The sequence below is a fragment of the Myotis brandtii genome, unplaced genomic scaffold (genome assembly GCF_000412655.1).
Source record: "Myotis brandtii unplaced genomic scaffold, ASM41265v1 scaffold854, whole genome shotgun sequence".
NCBI lineage: Eukaryota > Metazoa > Chordata > Mammalia > Chiroptera > Vespertilionidae > Myotis > Myotis brandtii.
Genome location: NW_005371468.1, coordinates 102,793 through 124,127, shown reverse-complemented (window position 1 = coordinate 124,127; position 21,335 = coordinate 102,793). Strand labels below are relative to the sequence as shown.

Below are 21,335 nucleotides of genomic sequence, written 5' to 3'. Positions count from 1 at the left end.
AAGATGGTTTAGTTAATCTTGAAGATGTCAGAGTAGCATTAAAGCAGGAACACAAAATCAATGAGTGTTCAAGTGGGAAGGCAATTTACAAATTTAGAAATTCTATTTTTCTGGCACTAGCAAGAAGGAAGACATCCCTGGAAAGTGAGTGGGGGGTGGGGTGTGTGTGTGTGTGTGTGTGTGTGTGTGACCCAAGTCTCTAGAATGGTGAAGAGGAAAGCCTGTTTATCAAACAATCCCTTCCCTTGACCATTTAGAGACTCAGTTTTGTCTTATACAACATGCCCTATTTGCTAAGATAACCAGCCACTCAGCTATTAAAAGAAAAAAATCAATGGGATGGAAAGAGAAAAACTGAAGGCACCTCAGGCCCTGGAGATTCTATAAGTCATGATGTCAGAGTGTAACATGAGGCTTTTGAGTTCTAGGAATGGATCTGAGGTAGGAGACGGGAAGAAGAAAGTACTATAGGGTTGCTGGAAACAAATGTTACCACATTTGCATTTTTTCTTGTGTGCTTCATAGTTCCTATCTACCTTCCTTCTGTTGGTGGGTAGAGGTTGCATATCATGTTGGTGCCTCTTGGACTATATTGATACGGGAAGAAAACGGACCCAAGGAGAGGTCCTCTCACTCAGATGTACATGTTCCAAAACACCTGGAATCTATCAGCGACCCTTTTGAAGGCTGCTTTCACATCTTTGTTTCTCAGGCTATAGATCAGAGGATTCAGCATGGGGATGACCACAGTGTAGAAGACAGATACAATCTTGTCTTCCTCTAGGGATTTGCTTGAGCCACTCCGCAGATACATGAAGATGAGAGTCCCAAAGAAAAGGACTACAGCAGTGAGATGGGAGGCACATGTGGAGAAAGACTTGGCCCTGCCACCTGAAGATTTCACTCTCAAAATGGCCTTGATGATGAGTAGGTAGGATATCAGGATGACCAAGGCATTGGCTAAAATCACAAAGTTGCCGAAGAAGACAATGACAATCTCAGTGTTTGTTGTGTCATCGCAGGCAAGCTTCAGTAGGGGCGGGAGGTCGCAGAAGAAGAAGTTAATCTGATTGTTATCACAGAAGGAGAGGGTGAAGGTACATGTGGTTCGCAGGATGGCCCCCGATATCCCACAGACATAGGCTCCCACCACTAACCTCCAGCAGATTCTGGGATTCATGGCTATGGTGTAGAGCAGTGGGTTGCTGACAGCAACATAGCGGTCATAGGCCATCACCGCCAGCAGGAAACACTCTGTACCTGCGCAAATGGTGAAGAAAAAGAACTGGGCAGCACATTGGCTATAGGAGATGACGGTCTTGCTTGTGGCCAGTGTGGCCAGAATCTGAGGGGTGATGACTGAGGTGTAGCAGGCATCTAGAAGGGAGAGGTGACTCAGAAGGAAGTACATTGGGTTGTGGAGTTGGACATCCAGCTGGATCAGAATAATCATCCCCACATTTCCCAGAAGGGTGACTACATAGAAATTCAGAAACACCAGAAAGAAGAGAATCTCTAACCTGGGGTAGTCAGTAAAGCCCATGAGAATGAACTCGGTCACTGTGGTGAGATTATTCTTGGCCATGGATTCAATGTGAACTTCGGATGAGAATAAAATAAAGAAGAAGAAAACCTTAGAATTGAAATACAGTTTCTTTCTCTGTCAGTGGAGGTTAGGTTTATATTTCCAGGCCAATTTATTGAGCTTGTTTTTGAGAAATCCTTTACCTGGCTGATTCTCCTTGGGCATCTCTATTCTTTTTCTGTATTTTTGGAGCTGAGCCATGAGCTGGTGCTTTGATTCAAACAAATTTTGGTTTATATTTGGACAGTTCTGTGAAGATAAGAGACACATAGACTCTTAGATTTGGAAAGAATCTATTCAGCATCAGTTCTAGTCCCCATTGGATGCTGGAGTATCCTCTACCACATACTCTCCACGTGGTCATAAGTTGCTGGGTGAGCCTCCATCTGTGGACAGCTCTACTTGTTAATTCTATTTTTGAACCTGGATTCTCTCTACCTTTATCTTCCACACATTGGCTTAGTTTTTATACCTTCCAGGCAATCATGACAATTTAATTCCTGCTCATGAAAACCTTTCAGAAGTTGGAAGATGATGAATCTGCTCTGTATATTGACTATTCCCTCATCTTATCTGTTGATATATTTTTTCTAATTATATAATTAATCATATGGTTAAAATTGCTTAATCACATAATATTAAATATGTTATTTAAGGCTACAAATTTGTAGCTAGAAGATATAAGTTCTGGATATCTATTGTACAGCATAATGGTTATAATCAACAATACTGTATTATAAACTTCGAAGTTGCCAAGAGACTAGTTTTTAATTGTTCTCACCACAAAGAAGACATCATAATTATGGGACATGATAGAGATGTTAGTTTACACTATGGTGGTAATCATATTGTCATATATAAATGTATCAAATCAACACATTGTACACCTCAAAACTTACACAATGTTTTTTGCCAGTTATATCACATCATATTAATAAAAAGATAACTAAAAGTCTTTCTGTCCACTTTAATCTTCTTCACTTTAGTCTTGATTTGGGGGCTTCCTCCAGTTCCAATCAGGGGTTATTAGTGAGAGGGAGACACTGACATATTATATAAAACATAACCTCCTTGGATTGCTCCCTCCACCCCACTTCAGCAGCACAGGCTGGATGACCTTCAAGCAGCTGCTATTATCTTATCTTTATCTATGTATCTATGTATCATCTATCTATCTATCATCTATCTATCTATCTATCTATCTATCTATCTATCTATCTATCTATCATCTATCTATCCTCTATCTATGTATTTATTACCAATGAGGAATTTAAACTTCTGGGAGATAAATTGGTCTTAGGCCACCTAGTTTAATAAGTGGAAAATCTGAGTTCTGAAGGCTAATGATTTTGATTTGATGGCATATTCTGTGCTTTTTGCTATCAATTCATTCTGCCTCTCTACATTTATTTCATATTTATGATGACTGGAATCAGAAAATCTACCTGTAGTTCTTTAGATAACCATATTCTTCCTACTTTTAACTCACAAGAAAACTTGACTAATTTTAACATCTTTCTCAACATCTAATTCTGAAATTGTCATAGTCTATTTTCTGTCCATCTCATGGCAAGGTCCAGACATTCCCTCTAATTTAGGAACAAGATTGTTTAGTGTTTATGGCCAGAGATAAGGTGGCAGGTCACAGGGCTACAGATGCAGCTACACTGGGTTTGTGCCACATGCACGCCAGGCCCACCTCATGTATTAGCTGTAATTCTTCCAGCAGCCCCACAAGTTGGGTGTAGCCAGGGCTATTTTATGGATGACCAAAGTGAGGCTTACAGAGGTGAAGGAAGTTGGCTAACTTGCCACACACCTGGAGAAACAGAATCAGCACTTAAATCTGGTATTTTCTCACTATAAATCCTGTGCTTTTTCTGCCACAACATGCTGTCCTCCTACAGAAAAAAGAATTACATGTTCTGTAGACCCAAGTCTCAACTTTTAAAATCATAGTAACTCTAAGACTATTAGGCAAATACTCAACTTCCATGGGAGAAGAGGATTAAGTTTGATTTTGGTGTTTTTTGGTTTTTTTTGGTAGTTCATGTCTTTTCTTCTTTCTTCTTTTAAGGTTAAGATAGTCTTAGTTGGGCCATATCCCACCTATGTTATGTTCTTGGGAAAACTGCTTAACCAAATTAGAGTCCAAGTTTTCTCAATAATAAAATGGAAACATAATCATGATTTTTGAAAACCTACGTGGATTTTTACCTAATGTGGTAGAGTGTGTTTATTTTTCAGAAAGTCAATTTCCAGAATATTTCCCAGAAAGAAAAATTTCAGGACCAGAATGGTGGCACCCAGTTTTGCATGATTTTATTTAAGAAAGGGTTTGGGGTGCCAGTAGCTTAGATGGGCCCAAAGTAGAGGGCAGCAACAGGTTCCTTGAGCTCAGAACAGTTTTCAAGAGGAAAAGCCAAGGTCTATGACCAGTAGACATTTTAAGAAGGCCAATGGACACATGGATTGACATTTTCACTTGTAAAATGTTTTGATTATAATATGTAATGTAGAAAAATATGAGACCTCTGGAGAGAGTCAGGAAAGAGTGACAGTCTGACCAAGAGGAACCCTTCAGAAAAGAGATGGCACTTAAACCTCATGCTTACTTTAACTTGAAACCTACCCTAAACTCTTCTTTCTCTTGCTTCCAAAGGTTGAGTTCATTGGGGAGAATGAAGGAGCTCAACAAAGTTTCTCCTCACCTTATGGAGATTGGTGTCTCAAAATATTATTGTCAACATTTACTGAGCTCTTGACCTGACTCAGGTAGCATGCAAAGCACTTTAAAAGCTTTATTTCATTTCAACTTGACAATAACATTATGAGAGTGAAATACTTATCTTTATTTTACAGTTGAAGAAACTGAGATGTAGAAACATTAAGCATTTTACCTGAGGTTTTATAGCTAGAAAGAGAAGATGTTTAGATCTTAATCTTGGTCTCCTGGGTCCAAGAATTGTGGGGCTGAACCACTATGGTGTGCTGCTCTTCCTAATATTGGTCGTCATTTATTAAGCACCTGCTATGTGCCAATCAGGATGTTAAACATTCTATGTACATTATCTAACATAACCCCCACAATGACCCTGTGATAAAGGTATTATTTTGTCCTGAAGAAAATAAAAACTTGGAATAGTTAAGTAACTTGCTGAGGATGACATGATTAGTCATTGAAAAAGCTCAGATTCTAACTCATTTCTGTCTTATTCTAAGGCCAAAGCTATAGTACATATGATCAATCCCACCTCCAGCATAATTACAGGTAGTACCACAATTTACAGTAATGTCCCTTGTCTAAGTATTGCACTCCAATACCCCACTCTTGCCCCATGAAAGTGTTTATATTTTCTAAAATTTACCTGGTGACACATAAGTCTAAAGAGATTACATCTATAGATTAAAAAAAATTTACCCAATCTTACCTGTATATTTTATACAAGAGCTAAAATTCCAGTCTGGACGCAATCCCATTCGATGACAAGTTACAATGACAATGGCCAGATTCTCTGCCCAGTTTCGCCTTCCCTAGTTTGTGCGAACCTTACTTCAGAGCCAGTATTTTCTCAACATTATCAAGGTCACAATTCCATCTTAATTACCTGACAAAATAATCCATTTGGATTTATCTTAGGTTTGGAATCAAAGCAATTCAAGGTAATTTAAGCATTTTGTAGAAAGCAGCTAATATTTCTCAAATAGATTAATGTAGCTGACAGATTTTAACCAAGAAAACCAGCGAGATATTTAAAGTGCTTTTGGGGATGGTCTTGTGGGAGGGAGGCAGTGAGCACAAATGTTATTCCAGAACCATAAATCAGCACCTGGGACAGCCCCCATGGCTCCTGGGAAAAGCCCGCCTTATCTGGGAAAACACACTTCAACAGGAACTCATTATCTCATCTTCTCCACACATCTGAGAGGATTAAAAACAAATCATGTGGAAATAAATGAACAAACAAAACAGAAACAAACTCATAGATACAGAGAACATTTTGATGGTTGCCAGATGAGAGGGTGGGGGTTGGAGGAATGGGTGAAAAAGGGGAAGGGAATAAGATGTGCAAATTGCCAGTTACGAAAACAGTCACAGGGATGTAAAGTACAGCATAGGGAATATAGTCAATAATATTGTAATAACTATATGTGGTGCCAGGTAGGTACTAGGCTTGCCAGGGTATTCACTTCATAAGTTATATGAATGTCTAATTACTATGCTATACACGTAAAATGAATATAACATTGTGTGTCAACTGTAATTGAAAAATAAAAAAATTGCTAAGAAAACAGAAATCTTGTGGGATTTTGTGGCAACTCTTAAGTCTCATTAGTCTGAAAGCTCATTTGCCATTTCTATAGGGACTGAATGAACTTGGTTCCTCTTTGCCAGTGGTCCTCAATGTCCCACTGTACTAGTTCATCAGTGCTAGTGCCAGGACTGGAACTCAGATCTGAGGACTTGTGTCAAGTTCTCTTTCACCTACATCCATCTTTAGACCTGATGTCAGATCTCGTTGCAGCCGCTGAAACCTAGCTGTGTTGTCTGCTCAGAATTTCATGAGGACGGATTATTGGTTCAGGAGGGAATGAGGCTAGGGTGGTCTAAATATGAAACATTTGAATCTATATCCAGAGTAGCTTGTTAGTTAGCCTTCTGTAAAGATCTATTTCCAGAGTTTCTGCTGGCAGCTTTCTCTGGCTATTTCAGCTCGCATGTCTTCCCAGGTCCCTGAAGCCTGTACTCCCTTTGTTATCACCACACAATTTGGCACTTAGTTCCACTTGTTCATGGCTGTTCCTTGGTGGTTAGTTTCATCTCCCCAGCTAGACTGTGTGTTTCTGGAGAGCCAGTCTTGTTTCCTTCTAATAACTTGTATTCTGCTTCCAGAGATACTCAGCCCTCTCAGGAGAATCGCCCCTTTGCCCTGTATGTGTTCATCCACTCATTAATGTAGGATCAGAAGTTTTTCAGCAAGAGGGCATTCAGAGGGGTCATTTATGGTACCCATTCACTCCAAACTGATATGGCTGGGATAAACCCTTTCCGTAATTAGCAACCATTCAGCCAGGCCAGACGGTTTTTGCAACTATAGATGTCAAATGATGCAAGAATATATTACAAGGAAGGGAGGCAGCCACAGATCAGAACTTTTGGTAGAACTGACAATTCTATCTTCCGATGCATTTTTGACAATATTTATCGCCACTTCCTCTAATTAAATACCTATTGAAATAACTGTGTAGTAAAGAGTATGTGTACGGGATTGCAAATGTTCCCTGGAGTGGTTTACAAGGGAGAGTGGCAATTGGGACAAAGTAGAGAAGGAGAGAGAATATGCCATAATGATAGCATTCCATGGAAACTCCCCTGGAGAACTTGTGGAAATGGGTGATTGCAGAGTATTCATGACCTTTCTTCCTTGCGGGAATCTGAATATAATATTGTGTCTTAGGTTGAGTTTCTTAAAAAAGACCATAGACAGAGATTTTGGGAAAGTGTTTCATGGAGAAAGTGCTCTCAGAAGAAACCTGTGAAGGAGTGAAGGGTACAGGAAATAAATAAGCAAAGATGCAGTCTCAGTTGGAATCTAGCTGTGGTCTGATCCTTAGGGGAATTCTGGAGTATGAATTATACTACTCAGTCAGTTTTGCCTTTAGGCAAGGGATTTGGCCTTTTGTAGCCTATGTCACTTATTCATTGACTGTGGGCTGCCCCCAAGATGTGGAGGTGTAACCCTAGACATTTCTGGGAGAAGCAGATTCCTTGGTTGAGGTCAATGCTCCAGAGAAGGCTGTAGCTATGAGTGATCAGCAGCCAACTCTCACAGCAGCTGCAGGTGGTTGCACTGATCTGGTAACTGGGATACTTAAGGATGCACTTTCTTCCTGATAGACATTTGAGTTTATACCTGAAGCTTCTGATGCCACTATGAGGAGTAGAGACAGACCAGAGGGTGCTTAAGACATAGATCAAGAAAGACCGGCTTCACGGCAATCCCTATCAAAATTCCAATGGCATTTTTTTTAAATGGAAATAGAATATACCATCCTAAAACTTGTATGGAGCCACAAAGACCCTGAATAGCCAAAGAAATACTGGGAAAGAATAGCTACTTTATGATCCAGCAATCCCATGTCTGGGTCTATAAATCCAAAAGAAAGGAAATCACTCTCTCAAAGAGATATCTGCACTCCCACGTTCATTTCAGTATTGTTCACAATAGTCAAGACATGGGAAAAATTAAGGGGCTATCATGGATGAATGGATAAAGAAAATGTCACACACGAATATTATTTAGTCATAAGAAAGAAGGAAATCCTGCTATTTGAATTATGGATGGATCTTAAGGACATTGTGCTAAATGAGATAAGTCAGACAGAGAAAGACGGTATAATATTATTTATGTGTGGAGTCTACTAGTAAAACAGCCTTACTCATAGAAACAGAGAGAATAGTGGTTATCAGGGGCTGGAAGATGATGGAATTGGGGAGATGTGGGCCAAAGGCCACAAACTCGCAGTTAGAAGATGGTTAAGTTCTGGACATCTAATGCACAGCATTGTGATCATAGTTAGCAACTTATAGGTACTTCAAAGTTGCTAAGAGGCTAGGTTTTAAATGTTCTCACTGCAAAAAGGAAATAATAACTATGTGAGGAGATGGAGGCATTAGCTAACACTATGGTGGTAATCATACTGCAGTATGCTAGTATACATGTATCAAATTGCCACATTGGACGCCTTAAACTTATATAACATTACCTATATCTCAATGTCAATTATATCTCAATTATAAAAAGAAAGCCTGTAGCCTGATGACATCATCTGTGTTCCTTGGGCTGCTCTGCTTCAGATCAAGTATTTTCAGTTACCTGAGTCAGTATGTCTCATTTTTCATTTAAGTTAATTTTATTGGGTTTCTAACAATTTCAATGGAAGAAGGTCTGATATCAGCCCCGAGGAATTTATTGTTTTACTAGAGGCCCGGTGCACAGAATCAGTACATCAGTGGAGTCCCTTGGCCTGGCCTGTACCCTCTTGCAATCCGGGACCCCTTGGGGGATGTCGGAGAGCTGGTTTTGGCTTGATCCCTGCAGGCCAGGCTGAGGGACCCCACTGGTGCACGAGTCTATTCCATGTTTCCATGCCTGTGGTTTCCGCTCCTGTGTTGAGCGTCTGCCCTCTGGTGGTCAGTGTGTGTCATAGCTACCAGCTGGCCAGTCAGCTGGTCACTTAGGCTTTTATATATATTTATGTGGGCATTGAAATATCTGGAAGAATATCTACAAAACTGATCAAATGAGTATCAATGGATGTTATGAAAAGGATGTCACTTCATAATCATTATGTGGGGGTTTCTTAGAAAAATTATATATTACTACAAAATGTATTTCAATCTTTGTAGTACATTTGGAAGAATAAGTAGGTGAAAGCAGCCAAGAAAATCTGGAAAAATAATAATAGTAAGAAAGCTTACTCTGGAGCTTTAATGATTGAAACTGTTTTTCAGACATGTGCAAGTACACATGAGAAGCTAGGATATAATAAAGGTGGTATTTTGCATAATTGGAGAAAGAAACATTAATTGAATCACTGATGGTGGAACCGTTGGTTAATTATGCAGGAAGAGAAATTTCACCTGTATCTATTTCAGCTTACAAACTTCAGATATATCAAAGGTTATAAATATAGGTGAATCTTTGTCAGCTTTCAGTGGGGGAACTGTATTTTTTTAGAACAAACAAACAAACACACAGAAAGAAACCATAAAGGCATATGTATTTATCTACATAAAATGTTTAAAATTCCATCTGTCAGATACACCCTATTAAAAATAAAACAATAAAGAAGGTTTTCTGACATATGTGGAAGGCATCTCTTGTTGGATTTACCTCCCAGGAGTAAATGAGAGGGGGTGGAGTATAAATGCAAATGTGACCTCATATGACCTCTTCCCAGTTCTGTATATAATTGGGTAGTGGCTGAGGTCCTGGAGAGATATCTCAGCTGCTAAGGCTCCCCCTGAGGAGAGTGGGTTCTCAATCCCAAGCTGGGGTCCCCAGGCCAGAGCACCAGATCTGGGAAGGGGTGCCCACATAAATCTGGCTGTGAAAATCAGTATATTTTATTGTGTTTTCTACTCAAAGTCAAATCTTCTTCCATCATCATACCTTTGACCCTCTTTACCCTTTACTACCCCACTCCCCTTCCCTCTGGTAACTACCATACTACTATTGTGTTTTCTACAAGTTTGTGTTTGTTCGTTTACCTTGTTTGTTCATTTTGTGCTTTCAATTTTATAACCCACATATAAGTGAAATCATAGGGCTCTTAACTTTTTCTAGCTGACTTATTTCATTTAGCATAATATTCTCAAGATCCATCCAAGTCATTGCAAATGGCAGTATTTCATCTTTTCTTATGGCTGAGTAGTATTCTGTTATATATATGTATCACATCGTCTTTATCCAATCAGCTAGTGAGGGACACTTTGGTTGTTTCCATGTGTGACCACCATGAATAATGCTGCAATTAATAGAGGGGTGCTTGTGTTTGCGAATGTTTTCAAATTTTTCGGGTAGATACCCAGAAGAGGGGTTGCACTCCTATGAGTCAGGTACTGTTCATGTCCATCTTATAGATGAAAGAGCTGAAGTTCAGAGAATTTAAGCAACTGGCTGGGATTTGACTCCCCTGTGATAGACCTTCAAAGCATTCCAGTTCCATGACACCAGGCTGGTCTGCCTTTCTGCTATTTTCAGAGGCTCGCTGGAGAATATTTTTTTAAAATATATTTGTGAGCTTTAATTCAACTAAAAAATTAACAACTAAAGTTTTTCCAAACAAGTTCCTAAGGAAAAGGGAAAATTAAATAGAAACTTTATTTTCATTTCTAGATTGAGCAACTTCTTTACCTGAACACGGAGAGAGTGTGGGTGGAGGGGGCTATGTTTGTTTTTTACCTTTCAAATATTTTGAGAACCCAAGTCCACCCTGACAACTTTGAGTAGCCATCAAAGCATCTTTAACTCCTTCTCTTATTCCCCTTTCCTCTTTAAGCCATCACAAACAGATGATGCCAGTTCTACTTTAGCGGCAGCGGGAGAACCATTGTCATCTATGTCCATTTTGTTCTGTATATTCATCTACCTCCCCAGTGTCCAGCTTACTGCCTGGCACAGAGTATAAAGGCAGGTCCTTTATGAATCTCTGTTGTATACTTCCAGCTGAGAGCAATGGCTACTTAACTTTAGACACATCATACAAACTTTATTCCTCACCATTTTTAAATAACGTTAAGCCTGACTTGGAGGATCAAAGTAGGTTAGTTTTGCTGAACTATATAAATACTCTTTAGATCCATGGTGATATATTTTCCACAGTATGTGTTATTATAAAGCTGGTATCTGTGCCTCCTAACAATTTCTTCTGAGTGCAAATGTTTTTACTTTTAGAATCATCTTCCTGTATATTTTCTTGTTTGATCCATAGTAGCCTTTCGACTCCTAGCTCAGTGCTTTCTCTGCTCTAAGATGATTAAACACCAGCGCCTGCTGGGATTTCTCTCTTCTGAAACCCCTGTGAGTTTTCCGAGGTTTAGTGGACGTTTGTTTTGGGAGCATTAGTAATCTCAAGGTCTTTCTCCTTTAGCTTTGGAATTCCATGTCCTAGGTGTGTTTGCCATTGGCTGACATAAAAATGGGGCTGTGGGTCTTGGGCAGACATAACTAATGTGGGAGAAAGATAACCCTAGGGTTACAGAAGTGCACCAGGGGAGGCCTGTGTGGGAGAGAAGCACTTCTGTGCCTGATCAACTTTTAGATAACAGATCTCAGAGAATGTGAAATGCTGACGTTACTCAATACCGTGGAGCATGGTGGGTTCATGACATTAAGGATTCACTTTCTTCCTGTGCATTCTTAAGAGCCAGCAATTTCAACTATTTTGTGGGCTTCAAAAACAGGAAACTGCTGCTCTGTTCATATTTCCCCAGCAACTTAGTTTATCTAAATGGCCCGGGACCAAATACTTTCCTCTGAGGCTGCACTGATTCATGGTTCTTCTCCCCGTCTGGAGTATTGGTGGAGCTGCTGTTTGTTTTCCTTAATCTTAATCATTAGGGAATGCATCTGCTGTTCTGTGTGGAATTATCAATCATTTCGGACCAGTGCAGGAATGTAAACAATGCATCACAAGGCAAAGCGGCACTGTTCTTGGGGAGAACCGAACTTTCCAACTCCTCAGAGGATCAGCCAACACTGGGCAACCTCAGTTTCTCTAAAATTTCCTCTGCCCTTTGCAAAATGGGCACACTGATGCTTGGAAGGATCACATGGAGTCATATTGAGTTAAGGGACCTTCCCTGCTGCTCACTGTCTCAATGTGGAGGCCCAGGTCACTGCCTGGAGACTTGGATTTATTATATGTGTTATTATAAAGCTGGTGTCTGGGCCTCCTAACAATTTCTTCCAAGTGCAACTGTTTTTACTTTTAGAGTCATCTTCCTGTATATTTTCTTGTTTGATCCATAGTAGCCTCTTGATTCCTAGCTCAGTGCTTTCTCTGCTCTAAGATGATTAAACACCCACACCTGCTGGGTTTTCTTCTGAAACCCCTGTGGCTTCAGGGGCACAGTCCTGGAGACCTCCCCAAGCTTTCCGTGTTCTCCCTCGAGCCTCTTCCTTTCTTCGTCACGCACAGATTAGTCTGATTTAGGTTGAACCACCCTGCGTGTGCGGTCTTTCCAGAACCCATCTGGCCAAGTCCTCTGGCGGCACTATTATTGGTCTGTGGCTGATAGGACCTATCCTTCTGATTATACTGGCACCTGGTCAACAAGCCATTTTATTTTGCATTTATTTATTCATCAATATCTCTTTCCAAAAGAGATGTAAAGTGGTTTGTAAGAATGCATGGCAGGAAGCAAGATAAAAGAAATTAAAAATGAGGAATGAGATTTGGGCAAAGGGAAAGGACAGGTAGGCAGATGATAATGAGGAAGCAGGAGCAAGGTTGGCCCACATGGCTCTTGTCTGATCCCTTAAACCTGTACTGGAGGGGATGGTTCCTCGGTGGCTGCACCCTCCTCATTAGAGTTCAATTTGATGGTAGTCCTGTGACTCTTTTCTACCCTCCCCTCCCTGCAGGCAAGATATGAAAAAAGGCGATACTACAAAAAGAACAAATGTAGTGCTTCCAACTCTGAATTGGGGTCACTTTCTAAAACCTTTATTAAACTTACGTTACTGTCCTCCTTGCTCAAATGTAGAGAGTAATGTATATAAATTCTGGTCATAAAAATGTGCTCACTACATGGTAACTCATTATTACCATGCTCGTGAGCAATGGGATGACAGGTGGGAGCTGGAGTCTGACAGACTGAGGTTCAAATCCCAGCTCAGTGGTTTACTTAAACCAAATGGCTTAATCTCTACAAAACCTTGCTTCCCAGTCTGTAAATGGGATAATAACACTATTGGTGTTTAGGTGTTGTGAGAAGTAAATGAGGCAGTTTGTGTAAAACACCTAGAACAGTATCTGACACAGAGTGAGTGTTAGCTTAATGTCATTATTAATATACTAGAGGCCCAGTGCACAAAATTCATGCATGCGGCTGCCAGTGGGGGCCTTCCTTAGTAAATTCATGCATGGGTAGGGTCCCTAGCGGCTGCCGGCGGGGGCCTTCCTTAGTTCTGCGCTGCCCTCTGGTTGTCAGCGCATGTCATAGCGAGCGATTGAACTCCTGGTCAAACTCCCAAGGGGACACTTTGCATATTAGGCTTTTATATAGAGATGCTTTCTCCCTCTCTCATTGGAATTTTAAGAGGCGAAGAGAGACCATCATGTTATAGAACAAGATGTAGCATTTGAGGTCGTTCAGTGCAGCCTTCTCATGGGCAGACAAAGACCTAAAGACGGGAAGACAGTAGCTTAAGTACATCTGTGGCAGAAATTGGACTTGAATCCAGGGCTGTGGATGCTATTTCCAGCCTTCCTACCATATATGCACTCTCTGGCTTACGAGAGAGAGAGAGAGAGAGAGAGAGAGAGATGCTTTCTCCCTCTCTCATTGAAATTTTAAGAGGAGAAGAGAGACCATCATGTTATAGAACAAGATGCAGCATTTGAGGTTGTTCAGTGCAGCCTTCTCATGGGTGGACACAGACCTAAAGACGGAAGACAGTAGCTTAAATTTACACAGTACATCCATGGCAGAAATTGGACTTGAATCCAGCTCTGTGGATGCTGTTTCCAGCCTTCCTACCATATCTGCTCTCTCTGGCTTATCATAATCAACTGCCCCTCCCCTACCATGACACTCCTCTCCAAAGGAAAATGCTGCCCTCCCCCAGAGGAGATCTAAAGGTGTCTCTTAGGGGAGCAGTGGAGTGAGGTGGCTCTCCTGACTTGTGCCTCCCCAGCTGGGGTTGCCGGAAGCTGGGCTACAGCATCCTACTTCCTGGGCCAAAGTGTTGAGCCAAAATGTAGGTTCATAAAAAGCACCATGAATCTGAAGCCTGAAGTCCTGTTGCCATGTAGTCTTGGGAAAGTTGGTTTAACCATTTTGAGCCTCATTTTATTCAGCAATAAAATGGGGATACATTACATTTCTGAATGACGGAACTACTTAGTGGTTGAAAAGTCCCTTATGTAACAATTATATGGATTCTTTACTCTGTACTAGGCGCAGTGCATGTGCTTTCATGAATTATCTCTTTTACCTCTCACAGGACAGCAGTGCTGATATTATTGCAATAGATGTCGAGACTGAGATTCCAGAGGTCAAGTGCCTTGCCCAAGGTCACACAAATAGAAATGACTGAGTCTGAGTTTGGAATAACAAGTTCTGTCTGTCTCCAGGGCCCATTTTCTTAGCCACTATGCTCTATTGTTTGGATTCCAGTCTTACTTTTACACCAAATGATTAGGGGCTGATTGTAGGGCCTCTGATACCTTAGGGCCATCTCTTTGTTTTAGGAGGCTGACCCTTTGGAACACAGTTGCCTTGAAAGTGTTTCACAAGGACCTGAAGAACTCAGCATATTTTGAACTGGAAGTGGGTGGTTCACTGCAGGTGAATTGTGTCTCTATTTTCTATTGTTTGTGGATAATGATGTGCAAATAAATGGAATATTTGCCTGATCCCCAGCATTTCTGCTAAAATGTCATCTTTTCAATGAGCCTTCCCTGACAGTCCTATTTAATATTACTCTCCTTACTTGACTGACCCAATTCCCCACACCTAGCTGTTCCTTCTTTTAAAAAAATTTCATAACATTTATCATCTTCTATTATGATAGAAAATATACTTTAAAAATATATTGTATATGTTTGGCTCTCTACTAGAATGACTGCTGTATAAGGGCAAAGATCTTTGTCCATTTCTTTGACACGCCCCCCACCCCCCCCCCCCCCCCCCCACCGCCCCTTGAGCAACCAGAAGCGTGCTTGGCACATGGTGAGTTCTCAGTAGGTTCTTACTGAATAAATACCAGTAAATGGTAGTCTTTTTTTTTCTCTCTCTTTTCTCTCTTTGGTCAGAATGATTTGTGTAAATTCCTTTCAGAACAGAGCAAGTCATCGTTTTGGTCAAAGGTCAGAATTAGAATGGCTCCTGAGGAAAGAAAAACACTCCCAAATACTTACATCATCAGGAAATTGGTGAGGGGAGAACATCAGATGCGGGCCTTTATTTCACCAGTAGTTCAGCTTTTGTCAAACATTGATCAAAGTTTCATTTTCTTATTTAGCTGAAATCCTGTGAGATCTTTCTCAAATTCAGTTTTTATTTCCAGGTTGGAAGAATTACAAGAAGAACCACCTTTGAAGTGCACATTCAGTATTTTCATCATCCCAAATTATCAGCACCCAAAGGTACTGAGGCAAGATTGTCCAAGTAAGTGGCAAGAACTCCATCTGTATTAGAATTCTAAACTCAGTGTGATGGCTTTGGCCCTTGATGAGCTGTGCAGGCTAATTCTGGAATAGCTTGATTCATGTATCTTTTGAATTGATATTGATCTGGCATTAAAAAAAATGGGGCAGGTCCTTTGGAATAAGAGAAGAACTTGGAAACCGGGCCGTGGTGCTTGGCAGGAACAGAGAGGAAGTAGTGACTTGGCCCGTAACAGTTTGTAGAGGTCCTAACAGTGCTTGCTCTTCACGGCTCACTGCTCACTGTCTTGCACCTAATTCCATTTGTTTATATGCACATCAAAAGAACTGCAAAGAATGATAGGATTGATATTGGAACTCCAGGGGGCTGTGGATTAGGAGATAAGATTCCAAAATGTTCATGAACCTAGGAGCATGTTACATTGTTGCATAATCTTGAAAAAAATAATTCTCAGTGTGTGAGTCAGACCGTTTGCTAGGCACAGTATGTACATTATGTGTTTCACAATAATATTGTGACTTTGGTGTTGAAATCCCCTTTAAGTCAATAGGGAGATTAAGGCTCAGAAAGATGAATTAACTTGCCCAAGGTCTCTAGGAATTTGAACTGAGGTCTGATTTCAAAGTTTATGACCTTAAAACTCAACCAGTAGGGTTTCTCTACTGGTTTCTCTAACCATGTGGAATTCTCTGGCTCTGCGGTGAAGCTGATGAAGTTTTTAATTTGGAACCCTTCAGAAGTATGGAAATGTCCAAGGAATTGAACTGTAGCTCTGGCTTTGCCTCTTGACTTACTGTGAAATCGTGAACTAGTCACTTTACTTATTTGACCCTCATGTTCTTCTCTTGAAAATGGGATTAACAATTTGTGCTTCTAAGGTCAAATGAAATAAAGTTTGTGAAGAATGTCAAGTGTTTTACAAATTTAGAAGATTGTTATCATTACTAAAAATGATCAAATCTAGCCATATTCACCTTGACTTATCTTTATTGAGACTTAAAAAAAATTTCAGTGTGCATTCTAGGATTCACGGCAGAGAATGGCACTGTGGTGACAGAGTTCATTCTGATGGGGTCCCAGCTGTAGGGAGAGCTGCAGATGGGTCTCATCTTTGTGGTCTTGGTTCTTTATCTCATTACCAGGGGGGCAACCTGGGCATGATAGTGTTGAGTCAGAGTGACCCTTGCCTCCAGACTCCCAGGTACTTCCTCAGCCACCTTTCCTTCCTGGACATTTGCTACTCTTATGCTATTGTCCCTCAGTTGCTTGAGACCTTGGATACTGATAAGATGGTCACTACGTATGAGTGCTGTGTGACCCAGTGCTTTTCGTTCACACTCTGGGCTAGTACTGAATGGTTCCTTTTGGCTGTGATGGACTCTGATCATTATGTGGCTGTGTGTAACCCCCTCCTTTATGCCACTGCCATGACACCACAGACATGCCTGGCGCTGGTGCTGGTACATATGCTAGTGGCATGCTCAATTCCTCGACCCCTACGGAGTGTATCTTCTTAATCTCCTTCTGTAAGTCCAACCAGGTGAACTTCTTTTTTTGTGACCTTCCACCCCTACTGAAGCTTCCTGTGGTGAGACCAGGCTATGGGAATAAGTGATCTACCTCTTTGCTTTCTTGGTCATAACAACCAAAGCATTTTAGTGATTCTTATTCATATACCTGAAAGGTAACATGAGCAAATCCCTCAGGGAGGATAAGATTGTGTCAATATTTTACACTGTGGTCACTCCTATAAAGCATTTTAGTGATTCTTATTCATATACCTGAAAGGAACATGAGCAAATCCCTCGGGGAGGACAAGATTGTGTCAGTATTTTACACTGTGGTCACTCCTACATTGGACCCAATGATCTATAGCCTGAGAAACAAGGAAGTGAAGGAGGCTCTGAAGAAGAACTTTTATAGGGTGAGGGTTTCCAAGTAGCAAAAAAAAAAAAAAATTTAAAGTTTCTACAAATCATCCTTTGGGCTTTTGGCTTGTTCCCTTAACAAATGATCCAGAGCTCATAATTACAAAGACATATTGAGGCAGAAAATTATAGTTTGAATTTTAGTGATTTATTTATTACCTCTATGACCTTGATCCAGAAATTCTCTGTCTCAGTTTTCACATCAGTAAAAAGTTCTGCCTTGCTGTGATTATAGCCAGGATTAAGAGAGATGGAATGTCAAAGGACTTAATGAATAATAACATGCTATAAAATGTAAATTTTATTTTTCTGACCTGACCCGGGTATTGTTGAGTGTTTTCTTAGGAACTCAATTTTTTTTTCCTGTGAAGCTAATTTTTGCACCTGAAGTAATTACAAAACAATAGCTTATTATTTACATAGTAAGGGCAGTCACATTCTTTGGTTGCGGGTAGTGAGGTGGAAATCAGCCTTGACCAAAAACAAAACCTTTTCTCAACATTAAATCATATCCAATTTAAGTATTTGTCATGGAAAATACAGAGAAAGAAAAACAGAGAAAGAAAAAATAGAGGGGAAAGGAGATGTGACTGTGAAATGTTGAACTAGAATGTGTTAGTCTACTTCCCAAGATAACGTAGAGGACCAAGACACTGTAGAATAAAAGAAAGATGTAATGATTTGCACTAATTACTAGAAACAATTTGGTCTTGATGTAGAGCTGAATTGAGTCTCACATATAACTTTTGAAGTATTTCTTGATCACCAAAGATCAGAACTATTTTATTTCTGAAACATTTTCCATGGGCCATCTGCCTCAGTCAACTCAAGCTGTTTTATATTCTCCCATAATGAAAACCACTATCTACTTCCATCTCCTGTAGGACATTTACTTTATTATCAGAAGGGAGATAACTATGAATCTGAGTGCCACCTTTTAATGACCTCTGCATCTGCTGAAATATTACTTGGGAAACATCTCCATGGAGATTCAATCTTATTCACCATGTTAGAAAATATTTACTGACAATCTACTATGTATTGGACATAATACTGAGTTCCAGCATATAATAGTAAATAAGATAGACATGGTTCCTCCTAGAGATTAGAACCCTCCTAGATATTAAACTGTTACACAGTTAATTGATTTTTTTTCATATAATATTGGAAAGTGGAACAAGAGAAGCACAGAATATTGTTATACTACATAATAGGGTTCTGACCTACTTTGAAAAGGCTTCACTGAGGGAACTAATATTTAAGCTGAGGCTTAAGGAATAAGTATGGCAGAATCTTGGGTAGGGGAGACTATTCCAAATGGAAAGGGTTGCAAATGCAAGGTCCTGTAAAACAGCATGCCTTGAGGAACTGAGAGAAGTGAGAGGCTGCAGCATAAGGAGTGAGGGGATTTATTGTGAGATGCAGCTGGCGAATTCAGGACAAACTAGGTCACAGAGAGCCTTGCAGGCTCCCTCAGGGACTTGTGGACTTGACTCCAAGAACAAGGCATGAAATGATCCTGTCTGAATTTTAAAAAGATCCCTTTGACTTCAGTGTGATGGATGGAAGGAGATGGAAGGAGGCATATCTACTTCATCTAAGAAACAAATGGTGTATCCCAGGACATGGTGCTTCCTTTGCACACAATATTGTATGCTTCATTCTAGAATACATGTTAGGCCACGGAAAGCTAGCGGGAGCATGGCCATTCTCGGAGGGATTCTTGGCACAGTGGTGAAACTGGGGAAATAGAGTTTTGGAGGCATCTAGTTTTTCATTGGTACACCTTCAGGTATACTCAGGTACACACCATGTGTTGCTCATACAAATGGTCATAAACCACTCCCTCTTAAGAGGCCGACACATTTTCATTAACCTCTACTATATGCCAGGTTGTGCTAATCGGCTGAAGAAATCACCCCTTACAAGGCTTCTTGCATACTTAAAGGCAGGGAAAACTTTCAACTTAAAAAATGAATAAATGGGCAAAATACTAAACAGTGGGTATGCTATTTTGGTAGCTGTGGGAGCTTGCCTCACACTCCTCCCACCTTCTACTTAGTAAGCGGCAACCAACTCTGTCCATAAATAAACGACCTTTGATACATGCATGGTATTTGATGTATATACAATTGCTTCAGGATGCACAAAGTGGGTAAGATAAAATAAATTTAAATGTGTTTTAGGGGACTATCTTCTGATTAATATGAGAAGGCACTGGAAGAAATGGCATTTATGTTGAATTTCCAATTATATATAATAATAAACAAATGAAAATATTCACAAATTACCTATTGTGTGTCAGGCCCTGTGCCAAGAGTTTTTATTTATCTTCTTCTTAAAATGGATTCTACACATAATCTTTTAGAAAGGTGTGTCAGGCCCTGTGCCAAGAGTTTTTATTTATCTTATTCTGAAGATTCTACACATAATCTTTTAGAAAACAGAATCTTGTGATGGTTAATTTTCTTGTGTCAATTTAACTGAGTCACAGGGTGCCCAGGTATTTGGCTAAACATTATTTCTAGGTATTTGTGAGGATGCTTTCACATGAGGTTAGCATTTAAGTTGGTGGACTCAGTAAAGTAGGTTGTTCTCCCCAGTGTGGGTGGGCATCATCCAATTGGTTGAGAGCTTGAATAGAATAAAAGGTGGAGGAAGGGAGAGTTCATTCCTTCCCTGCATGACTGCATGAGCTGGAACACTGGTCTTCTATACTTGGAGTGGGATTCTCAGACCTTCAGACTAACCCTCACCACTGATTTCCTGGGCCTCCTGGATTATAGGACTCTCAGTTTCCATATGAAGAATCATATGAGACAATTCCTTATTACAAATCTCCTTCCATGCAATAAAAAAGCATCACCTCCAAATCATCACATTATTTTATTATTTTTAATTGTTATTACTTTGTGATAAGAACACAACATAATATCCACCTTCTTAGCAAAATTTTAAGTATACAATGTAGATTGTGGCGACGGTTTCATGGATCTATACTTGTCTCCAAACTCAGCCAGTTGTATACATTAAATACGTACAATTTTTAATATATCCATTTGCATTAACAAAGCGGTTTAAGAAACATCTTCATAATTATATCCTAAAATAATTAAAGTAACAGAATCCAGTCTTTTACTTTTTATGTCCTTTAGCTTCTGAGTGTATCCCTTTTAGGAACTGGGTTTTGGAATTATAAACTTTTACCTGTAATACTGGACTCAATCTACCAAAAATGATATAGAAAAGATGAAGAAAGTAGACTTTCAGAGTTTGAACTGACCATTTTAACTCAACACATCAAGAAGCCAAAATGCCATGTTCTCATTTAGAACCACTGAAAAGTGATGTCACCAAGATGGTGGTATAAGGGACCCCACCATCTGTCCTCCACAAAGATCAGCAAGTAAGACACATCTATCCATGAACCAAGACAGCTCTGGGAGAGCTTAGGAGTCTACTTAAGAAACTTCAGCAATACAGTGGAACAAAATCCTGAGAATAACTATACAAAAAGATAAGCAGTAACAGCTTCATTTTGCCTATAACCATTTCATCCCCTCAGTGCCAAGAGGGACCACCCCAGCTAGAAAGAGTCTCCTTCAGTGAGGAAGGGACAGTGGAGTGAGTGACCAGTGTCCTCTGCCTTTTAGGAACTACACAAAAGACCCACTTCGGTTTTTTCCCACCCAGAGATCAGCAAATCCGAGATATAAAGAGATGGCTAGGCACAAGGCAGGCAGGCAGGGGCTTCCAGTATCAGCCACACAAGTGGGTGTGACCATGGTTCCCAGCCATCTGCTCTGCAGGAGACCCCAGCAGCTTTCACCACGGAAGAAACCAAAAGCCTCCAGGAGGCCCATGCAGATGTCACTGGTTTTCACCCCGCAGGCTTTTGTGGGTGCAGATGCCAGCCACC

At 40.3% G+C, this 21,335-nt stretch overlaps 1 protein-coding gene across 1 annotated transcript; it reads right to left on the bottom strand.

The window, feature by feature from the left end:
• Positions 1 to 634: 634 nt before the first annotated feature.
• LOC102253177 (olfactory receptor 9I1) lies at positions 635 to 1,585 on the bottom strand. The gene has a single exon (XM_005884789.2). The coding sequence runs from the start codon at positions 1,583 to 1,585 to the stop codon at positions 635 to 637; it is 951 nt and encodes a 316-aa protein (XP_005884851.1).
• Between the last annotated feature and the right edge of the window lie 19,750 nt (positions 1,586 to 21,335).

Coding starts and splice junctions, on each gene's coding strand:
- LOC102253177 (XM_005884789.2), bottom strand. CDS start 1,585: ATGGCCAAGAATAATCTCACCACAGTGACCGAGTTCATTCTCATGGGC.